The 11,259-nt window shown below is 39.5% G+C and overlaps 1 protein-coding gene across 2 annotated transcripts in view; it reads right to left on the bottom strand.

Moving 5' to 3' along the window:
• Positions 1-11,259, bottom strand: part of EIF2AK3 (eukaryotic translation initiation factor 2 alpha kinase 3) — an 82,318-nt gene that overhangs the window by 58,693 nt on the left and 12,366 nt on the right. For both annotated transcript variants that reach the window (XM_003799184.3, XM_023518790.1), the window contains exon 2: positions 6,702-6,831. In XM_003799184.3, coding sequence (XP_003799232.1) covers positions 6,702-6,831 — 130 coding nt within the window. The remainder of the gene's footprint in view (positions 1-6,701; positions 6,832-11,259) is intronic.

Here is an 11,259-nt window from a genome sequence, read left to right as displayed (position 1 = left end):
TCTCCTGCCTCCGCCTCCCAAGTAGCTGGGACCACAGGTGCCCGCCACAACGCCCAGCTATTTTTTTTTTGGTTGCACCATCATTGTTGTTTTGGAGGGCCTAGGCTGGATTCAAACCCGCCACCTTAGGTGTATGTGGCTGGCACCTTAGCCACTTGAGCCACAGGCACCAAGCCATAATCCACTATTTTTATATGGCTTTTGGATCAGAAAAGGTTAAGAATAACATCGGAGCAAGCCAGCAAGCAATGAGATATGCACTTAATGGTAATTTCTAATAATCTGTTCTTACTTTTAAAATAATCCTTAAATGTTAAAGGGGGAAGTTCAAAACTTCTTCTGGATAATTTATTTGAATGTTTCATATTTTACTGTACCTGACTGCTGAAGTTAGAACCATGGTTAGAGATGTAGGCCAATCCCATAATTTTGCAGAGAAGAGAATTAATAAAGTTCTATTGGATTAAATAATTTAACCAGTTCATACAGCAAGCTGACAGAAGAATGGCTAGAACTGAAGCAGCTGAATCCTAGTCCCTCCCCACAATACCTCACAGCCTAAAAAGTTTCTGTGCTGTTTTAATTATTGCAGCAAAAGCACATGTGATCCATAATCAATTCCTCCATCAATAATAACTTAAGTTGGCGCCTGTAGCTCAAATGGCTAAGGTGCCAGCCACATACACCAGATGGGTTCAAATCCAGCCTAGGCCTGCCAAACAATGACAACTACAACCAAAAAATAGTCGGGGGTTGTAGCAGGTACCTGTAGCTATTCAGGAGGCTGAGGCAAGAGAATTGCTTGAGCCCAGGAGTTTGAGGTTGCTGTGAGCTGTGACGCCACGGCATTCTACCCAGGGCAATAGCCTGAGGCTCTGTCTCAAAAATAAATAAATAAATAAAACAATGGAGACAAATCATTATAAACAAATAATAACTTAAAAATTATTACACAGTATATTGAATCCTTTATCCTTCAGCTTCTCCTCATTAGATTAATACAAAATTTTTATAGTTGTTGAACAGAGAGAATATATCATTCCTGGTCTTCTGAGTTTAATCTTTTTTTTTTTTTTTTGAGACAGAGGCTCAAGCTATCCCCCTGGGTAGAGTGCCATGGCATCTCAGCTCACAGCAACCTCCAACTCCTGGGCTCAAGCAAGTTTCCTGCCTCAGCCTCCCAAGTAGCTGGAACTACAGGCACCCACCACAATGCCCGGCCATTTTTTGGTTGCAGCCATCATTGTTGTTTGGCGGGCCCAGGCTGGGGATTCGAACCCGCCACCTTAGGTGTATGTGGCTGGCGCCTTAGCCGCTTGAGCCACAGGTGCTGAGCCTGAGTTTAATCTTTATATCACTTTTATTTTGCATTTAGAGACAGGATTGCACCATGCTGTCCAGGCTGGCCTCAAACTCCTGGGCTCAACTAGCCTCAAGCAATCCTCCTGCCTCAACCTCCCTAGTGGCTGGGACCACAGGCATGCACCATCGTACCCCACTTTCTTAGCAGTCTCAATGAAAGCTTGGAGAAAACTGACATGCTAATCCAGGAGTCCCCATATGAACTCATGGATCTATTTGCCATCAGTTGGAGGCACCTGCTGTATTTCCATGCCAGTTCTTTCTCCCTAGTGCAATAGCCTTCTCCCCTATACTATACTGTCCAAGCAAACACACTGAGTTTTTGACAGAGAAAATTAACCATTGTCTACAAAATTAACTATTATGAAAGTTAGAGATTTTCATAAAATATTGTACCAGATGCATTTAGAAAGGTCCTATTACCCCATGCATCAAGTTTAGTACATTTCAAATGGCTTTTTTTCCTAAGCCTGAACTGGACAGATACCTAACTTTTTTTTTTTTTGAGACAAAGTTTTAGTGTGTCGCCCTTGGTAGAGTGCTGTGATGTCACAGCTCACAGCAACCTCCAACGCTTGGGCTTAAGCAATTCTCTTACCTCAGCCTCCAGAGTAGCTGGGACTACTGGCGTCTGCCACAACACCCGGCTATTTTTTGGTTGCAGCTGTCATTGTTTAGCAGGCCTGGGCCAGGCTTGAACCCACCAGTTTTGGTGTATGTAGCTAGTGCTCTACTCACTGAGCTATGGGCACCGAGCCAGATGTCTAACTTTCGAACATAACTTCCAGATGCCAAGCAGCATACACCTTGCTGAATGACAGATGATTCGAGCTCAGGATACATTCCTCTCTCCTTGCTACTATGTTTATACACAAATATTGTTATAATATTTCTAGCATATATTAGGGAGCAATTTTCAGAGTGTAGTCTGTAGACTCCTTTCAGAGGAGTAGAAAGTTAGTTTTCATGATAAGATGTGATTTGCCTTTTTGCTGGGTTGCTATTTGCACTGATGGTATAAAAACAATCTCTAAAACTGCTGGTGCCTTGGCATAAATCAAGCACCAAACCAGTAGTCACTGTATTCTTCACTATCACACACTTGCAGGAAAAGAAGAGAAAACAGATGGTGAGGAAGCAAAAATGATTAAATTCCACTAAATCTTGACCCTGAGTACACATTTTTTTTTATTATTCTGAGTGACTAATTAGGAAGTATATATCAAGTATGCATCAAGTCCTTTCCACATGAAGTGACTACAGCAGAAATAAGGCAGGTGCCTCCAGGTGACGGCAAATAGATCCATGACTTCATGTGGGGACTCAGATGAGTGACTAATTAGGAAGAAGGTATCTGGTGGCACCTGTAGCTCAGCGGGTAGGGTGCTGGCCATATACACCAAGGCTGGCGGGTTCGAACCCCACCTGGGCCAGCTAAAACAACAATGACAACTGCAACATAAAAATAGCCGGTGTTGTGGCAGGCACCTGTAGTCCCAGCTACTTGGGAGGTTGAGGCAAGAGAATCCCTTAAGCCCAAGAGTTGGAGGTTGCTGTGAGCTGTGATGCCATAGCACTCCACTCAGGGTGACAGCCTGAGACTCTGTCTCAAAAAAAAAAAGACGTATCTATCAAGTCCTTTTCCATATACTGACATATGGCTTGGAGAAAAGCCCTTGAGGAACTGACTGTTCCTGAGCTGTTTCGTTCATAGGACTCTAATTTTACTTGAAAATTAACTGAGAAAAACTGTGGTTCTAAGATGGAGGTATCATCTGACAGACATTGCTTCAAAAATAAATGATGTGGACTTCTCACTTTAAAGAACAACTGACAGTATTTGTGATAAAATCCAAGTTTGCAAGGGAGGTTTAGAATATTGAAAAACTTGTATCTGTCAGTGTGCACTGGATAGCTTCCCAGGGCTTATAGTCATCAATGGTGATAGTACAAATTTGATTTTCCTGATATTCTATAAGGAAATATGGCAACATTTGGAAGATCTATGTTACTCAGTTAAGTCAATATTTTCTGAGGGACAGAAATGAGTAAAGGGCAAGACACATTAATGGATGTTAACGTGTCAGAGTACAAAATGTTCACTGATACAGTTTCAGATTCCACAATGCAACTAACCTTTAAGAAACCTCCACTCATTTTGATATAGTATTAAAAAGAATAACCCCAATTATTGGAAAGGCTTCTAGAATACTCTTCCTTTCTGCACCTACACATATAGGTGGCTGTATTTTCTTCTTTATATATTTAAAACAATAGTGCAACAGATTTAATGAAGAAGCAGATACAAATCCAATTGTCTTCCATTAGAACAGAAATTTAAGAGACTTGCAAAAATGTAAAACACCACTTTTCTCATAAAATTTTTTTTGTATTGGAAAATATAATTATTCTTCATAAAAATATGCTATTTATGTTATCATGTAATCGATTTATCATTTCTTTAATGAATTAATAACTGAGTCTTTTAAAAATTTGTTTTGATTTTTAAACCCATAAGTAGAGGTAGTTATAACCCATGGGGAGAAAAGCTCTTTGGAGCCTTCAATAATTTTTAAGAGTGTACAAGGAACCTGACACCAAAGAGTCTGAGACCCACTGTCGTCTATGAACAGCTTGAATTAGTAAAGAGGAAGACATACAAGATGGGGAAAGGCTCCAGAGTGGGCAGAATTGAGTACAGTCAAGGTAAGACTGGGTTAAGTCCCAGCTTTATCATACAGTTTGCCTGTAACTTTAAAACAAATAACTTCTTTGAGCTTCAGTTTCCTCTTCTACAAATGGGACCAACATATCAACTTGTGTCGATTGCTGTGTATAAGGAACACCAAGCACATATGTATTACAAAAGTGGGAACAATGTCATTGTCATTAGCATATCTACATACTTAACATGTACTCTCAAGAAATGGTCCCCAGAACTTGGGGCAGCAGCTAAATCTAGTAAACTTATCATGTTATGGTTCAATGCTTTTAGATTCTCTACATTTTTTTCTGTAAAGTAGAATATTTAAACCTAGATGATGCTAATAGGTCTTAGGATTCTTCTCCTGTGTGGACAGTGGCTAGTTAGCTTTTTCCCTTTGTGAGTGTAAAGGGGCATAGTGAAACTTTTTGAATATAGTGTAAGTCTGCGTTTCAGAGCATTCTATCCCAAGAATCTAGGATTAGGGATGGGTGGAAGGGAGGATACCTAAAATAAGAGAGCCCTAATCAACCATAAAGCACAATAAATGGTAAGATGATGGGTGTGGTGGCTCAGACCTATAACCCTAACACTCTGGGAGGCGGAGGCAGGTGGATGGCTTGAGTGCAGGAGTTTGAGACCAGATGAGCAAGAGTAAGACTCCATCTCTACTAAAAATGGAAAAACTAGCCCAGAATTCTGATGGGCACCTATAGTCCTGCTACTCAGGAGGCTCAGGCAAACGGATAACTTTAGGCCAAGAGTTTAAAGTTGCTGTGAACTATGATGCCACAGAATGACAGAGTGAGACTCTGTCTCACAGACAGACAGACAGAAAGAAAGAAAGAAAGAAATGAAAGAGAGAGAGAGAGAGAAAGAGAGAGAGAGGGAGAGAGAGAGGGAGGGAGGGAGGGAGGGAAGGAGGGAGGGAAAAGAAAATGGTAAGGACTACGGACAGTAAGAAAACTGAATTATTATTTGTAAGAAAATCAAGTATAACTAGCTGCTTATAATTTAAGTACATTCACTGTCATTCAAGTTATTGCAATTATTTGCATTCTACTTTGCCATACCATGCAATTTATCTATTTGCACTTGTATATGTTTCAGTTTGCAAACTCACACATGCTTTGCACCACTACAACACACCGTATATGTGTATTACCTCAGATGCATGCAGCTTACGATCTTCTCATTTGCTGATCATCTTTTGTCTAGTTTAAAAATAAAGCAAAATATGCAAACCCAAGCATAATCCAAGCAGAACACGAACACATAAGTTTAGCTGGAGTAGTAACTCATTCGAACATTACACTCGATTTGAAACTTTTAATGTGATTTATAATCAAATTGCTGTCTGCATTAATAATTCACAATACAATAGAAGTTCACTATTCTCAAAAGATATTTTCAATATCCTGTCTGACAAACAATAGACACTCTAAAAGTCTAGTCAGGGCTTAGCACATGGCAAATGAGGAAAAATTGGCAGTGCTATTTCCCTAAGTACTGGGCTGGGCCCACCAGAAAAGATTCAGGTTGGGTTTACTGGAGAGGAGAGGGAAATCCGGTATGAGTCACTGGAAGCAGTGTTCCCACTAGAAAGTTCCATCACTCATAATCAGGTCATTCTCAAGCTTCTCAGGTTAAATTTTGTCTTTGTCAAACTTAACGCTAGTGAGGAAGCTTTTTAAAGGAAAAGACAGACAATGAAAGAAAAAAGATTACTTCAGGGAGTGACCTCCAGGAGCACCTTGATATAGTAGAAGGCTGAGGAAACACTGGAAAACAGAGGTGACTGCTTCAATGTTAGTAGTCACAATTCAACAGGTGGACTTATTTTAAATTATTTAAACAATAGAATAAAGCTCTGGAAAAAGAAAGGGACTTAATTCATCAGAGTCGAGACTAAAGGTGAGGAAAACACGCTTTCCTCATTTAATCCTGCACTTCCACCCTGTCAAGATAGGAGAGGTCCTCACCTTATTGATGAAAATACTAACACTGTAGGGCTAAGTCACTTGTCCAAGTCTTGAAATCATATGCCAGAGTGGTTCTGAAGCAAGGTCTATTTGCTTCTATTCTTTTTTTCTTCTACCATTCTAGAGCTCAGAATTATTAAGTATACATTTTCTGCAAATAACCAAATTTGCTTAGAACTATACTCTAAAACAATTGCAGGTGATTAATGCTCACAATTAAAATGTACACTTGAAGGGAACGTAGGGACTAATAATTTACAGTATTTTGCAACATGCATTTCTAACTAGCAAAATTCAATGAAGTTTTAATTTATATTTATCTTCTTATTCCTAGGGACCTTGTGATAATAATAAGAAATGATGATCATTTATAACTCAGATAATGTATATTAATATGGCAGACAATATACTCAGCTATTCTTTTTATATGAGTAATTCATTTAATGCTCAAAACAATCCTAAGAAGTAGGTGCTGTTTTCTATCTAATTTCATAGGAGGGGAACTAAGGAATGAAGTGATTCTTCAAAGAAGACACAGCCTGTAAGAGGCAGACAGGTTTCAAAGCTAGGCAGTTGGGCCCTGACCCTATTAATATGAGCAATTGCTCATTATAAGTAAGTTGTTTAGTTACTATTTAATAGAAAAGTCTTACCTCTGGTTTGCTAAGGCTAGAGGAAACCAAGGAGCCAGATCCCACGTCCAAGTCCCATTGCTTTTTCCCATGATTTTCTGGATCCAAGGCAGCAATTCGCCCATCTAAAGTGCTGATGATTACTAATGACCTGTAAATATTTAAAAAATAAGATAAAATTTAAAAGATATCTAAGAGATTGGGCACTTATTCCATACACCAGCCCCTGCCCAGGTCTCTGTTGATAGGAAGGAAGAGAGGGCCTACCTCTCCCCAGCACTTATTCTTGCCACCACTGTCTGTCTTTAGATCAGGACAATTTCAATATTCCCTTTCTCTCTTTATGGTGCTAATGTGTGACCAGAGTTGTAGGTCACCCCTACTCCACACTCTAATCCTTATAAGGAACCAGTATCTTCTGCTCCTAGTATCCTCTTCTTCCACCTTTCCCCACGTCCTGACAGTGCTTCCCCTGAAACACAGCCTTCCCTGAATGTTCACTCATCTTCTTGCTCTCATCAAAACCTGGCTTTTCCTGAGGCTATTACTTCCCTATAGAAAGAAAAGAGATGTTTTTTCTCCCATAACTTTTGCCCAGTAATAGGGTAGGTACACTCCTGGTATCTGGTTGCCATTTTCTTCCTCTCCTCTCTGAAAATGCTCAGGATCAGATTGTTCCATCCATCACCTCTTGTCCACTGATCCATCCTGGAGAACTTGAGCTGCCAGTTTACTGTCACTACCTAAATAGGCAACATACTTCTGCCTTAGTTCTTTGGGTTTTCCTCATCTATCTTTCTGATCTCAGCTACTCCAGTGGTCGCACACTCACTGCAACCCCCTGCCACAGACGCCTCTCTTTCCAGCTCACTTCCTCTACTTCCTTGACTGCAACAAACTTCTGACCCCACCAGAACCGACAAACCACTGATTCTATAACCTTCACCACCATCACGCCCTCACTTCTCTTAAGCAATCAGTCCTTCGTCTTAAGCACTATCTTGTGTACACCAACTTCTTACTCCCCCTCTTCTCTCGTATGTCACACTCCACTGAGAGAAACCCAACCCTGCTTAAATCCAATTTTCTCCCTTTTCCTATCCCTGCATCTGTGCAATTGAATGGAACTGAAGAAAAACAATCATGCTGACTGGTCTCATTTTAATTCATGACCATCAACCTCAAAAAGGCTATTAATGATGTTCAACAATCACGACACACATCCTTAGCCCATCTACCAGGTCCCTGAACTAGGTTAACTATTTCATTTCTGTGCAACAGGACTGGGTTAACTGTTTATTTCTCGTCCCTCCTCAAACTTCTAATACCAGGTTTCCTTAGTTCACATATCTTAGTGACTATGCTTCCTATCTCACTGAAGAAAAGAGAAGTAATCAAAAGATTATCCATTTATCAGCACCTGGATCCATGAATTCCACCTCCCCTCCTGTTAGTGCAGGAGAACCATCCACACTCCCATCCATCACCACCACTTTCACTTAAGAAATAGAGCTCTCCCTCCTGCATATGTGCGAACTCGCTCCTGCAATGTCTTCTCTCACTCTCACATCAATTATTCCCTCTCTACTGGAACATTCCCATCAACATTTGCTATAGACTGGATGTGTCCCCCCAAAATTCATGGTAAAACCTAAGTATGATGGTATGTATGTCAGGAAACCTGGAGAGGTGATAAGGTCATGAAGGCAGGGCCCTCACTTAGGATATTAGTGCCATTCTGAAAGCAGCCCTAGAGACTCCCTGACCCCTTCCCTCACATGACAGCACACCTAGAGTGTGCCATCTGGGAGGAATAGGTTTTCACCAGACACTGAATCTGCTGGCACCTTGATCTTGGACTTCCCAACCTCTAGAACTGTAAGAAATAAATGCCTGTTGTCTATAAGCTACCTGGTCTATGGTATTTTGTTACAGCAGCATGCAAACCTGCTATTATTTTCCCATCTTAGAAACCAAATCAGATCAAACAAAATGAATCCCTCTCCCCCCTCCAGCTTTAAATCTATTTCTTGCCTCTCTTTACAACAAAACTCCTTGAAAAAGTTGTTACATACCGTCTCTAAATCCTCTTCTGCCCAATTATTTCTCATCAAGTTTTTGCCCCCACCTCACCCCTGAACTGGTTCTTGTCACAGTCCCCAATGACCTTCATGTTGATGAATCTCAGGGTATCTCAGTTCACATGACCATCCAGCAGCATCTGATCTGCTTTGTCTGCACTCCATGAATTCTTTGTGGCTTCCAGGACACCATACTCTCTTAATTTCCCTCCCCTTTTTCTTGTACTCAGTTCTATGCTATTCTTTCTGTTTTCCTGGTTCCGCCTTATTTTTCCTTTCTCTTAAAAGTCTCTACTTACATGCAATTTTTTTAGTGATCTCATCCAGTCTCATAGGTATTTAAATATTATCTATATGCTGACAACTCCCAAATGTATATCTCTGATTCCAGAGATAGTTTAATTTCCCTAAACTCTAGACATTCATGTCTAATCACCTACCAGATTTAGATCATCTAACAGGCTTCTCAAAATTCACATATCCTAAATTATTACCCTCAGACACACTTCCTCAGTTCTTCAAACATATCATATGTGATTTTTTCCCTCGGCCTTTGCAGCTACTGTTCCTTCTGTTTGGAGCATACACTCCCAGATACATAGCAGGCTCTCCATAAATATTTGTTGAATGAAAGGATGAGTTGTTTAGTTGTATAGTTATATTCCTGGGTAGAAGATACTTTATCTCTTCTATTTCACTTGACACACAATGTATAAAAATTCAAAATAAAGTCACTAGTTGACCAAGACAAACTTTTCAAAGAACAATTTATTAAATGAATAAATTAAATCATTAATTTAGTTTCCAAACTACACACTAATTCTAATTTTCAAGTTTTCTTTTTGAGACAGTCTCACTCTATTACCCTAGGCTAGAGTGCTGTGGCATCACAGATCATAGCAACCTCAAACTTCTGAGCTGAAGTGATTCTCTTGCCTCAGCCTCCTCAGTAGGTAGGACTACAGGCATGCACCACAATGCCTGGACAGTTTTTCTATTTTTAGTAGAGACAGGTCTCCATCTTAGTCACTCTGGTCTTGAACTCCTGAACTCAAGCAATTCACCCACCTCAGCCTCCCAGAGCTCTGGGATTAGAGGTGTGAGCCCCCGCACCTGGCTGTAAGTTTCATTTTTTTGAAGGGTAACTCTTAAATTATGAAAATAAAGAGTTTGGTACCCTGCAAACTCAAATAATTTCAGATAATGAATCAAATGAAAGGGTATCGCTTTAGTCTCCTTCCTACATGTTATCCTTCTGCTTTTTAAAGAAATCTACTGGGAGGTGGTGAAGAAGAATAATTTGAGTAAGAAAACTATCTTATAATAAATAAGTCTAATTAAGTTAGAGATCTAGGTTAAGGTAGAGATCAAGGATTAAGAGCCAAGTGAACTCTTTCCTAGTTCCAATGCAGAAATGTCTTACTTTTCTGTTCAGTAATCATTAACCACAAATAAATAGTTTAGTGTAAGCAGTACTAACTCATGAAAAATTAAGAAGGCTGACAAAACACTTCAGATATTATTTTTTTAAATTTAACAAATAAACATTTGTTTATTCCCCTAAGTGGTCTATTTACAATGACCAAAAAACCCATTGCTACTTGGGTGCTAGAGGTATATTCAGAGAAGAACAACAAAATTCTAGTTCACATCTTCAAAACAAAGAAAAATTTGATAAAATATGCATACCAACAATAGTCAAGCTGAAAAAACAGTCAAAAACTCTACTCCTTTCACAGTAGTGCCAAAGAAGATGAAATATTTGGGAGTTTACCTAACAGGATGTGAAAGATCTCTATAAAGAGAACTATGAAACTCTAAGAAAAGAAATAGCTGGAAATGTTAACAAATGGAAAAACATACCATGCTCATGGCTGGGAAGAATCAACATTGTTAAAATGTCTGTATTACCCAAAGCAATACACAATTTTAATGCAATCCGATTCTATTAAAGCTCCATTGTCATATTTTAAAGATCTCGAAAAAATAATACTTCATTTTATATGGAATCAGAAAAAACCTCAAATAGCCATTACTCAGAAATAAAAACAAAGCAGGAGGAATCACGCTACCAGACCTCAGATTATACTACAAATTGATAGTGATCAAAACTGCATGGTACTGGCACAAAAACAGAGACAGATGTATGGAACAGAATAGAGAACCAGGAGATAAACCCAGATACTTACCGTTATTTGATCTTCGATAAGCCAATTAAAAACATTCAGTGGGGAAAAGATTCCCTATTTAACAAATGGTGCTGGGTAAACTAGCTGGCAACCTGTAGAAGACTGAAACTGGACCCACAACTTTCACCATTAACTAAGACAGACTCTCACTGGATTAAAGATTTAAACTTAAGACATGAAACTATAAAAATACTAGAAGAAAGTGCAGGGAAAACTCGTAAAGAAATCTGCGTGGGCGAATATTGTATGAGGAAGGCCCCCCACCCCCGGCAATTGAAGCAATACCAAAAATACATTACTGGGATCTTT

This window comes from Otolemur garnettii, unplaced genomic scaffold (assembly GCF_000181295.1).
Source record: "Otolemur garnettii isolate 467f Iridium unplaced genomic scaffold, OtoGar3 scaffold00147, whole genome shotgun sequence".
In the NCBI taxonomy this organism is placed as follows: domain Eukaryota; kingdom Metazoa; phylum Chordata; class Mammalia; order Primates; family Galagidae; genus Otolemur; species Otolemur garnettii.
The sequence above is the reverse complement of the archived record's forward strand: the minus strand, read 5'-3'. Positions and strand labels throughout refer to the sequence as shown.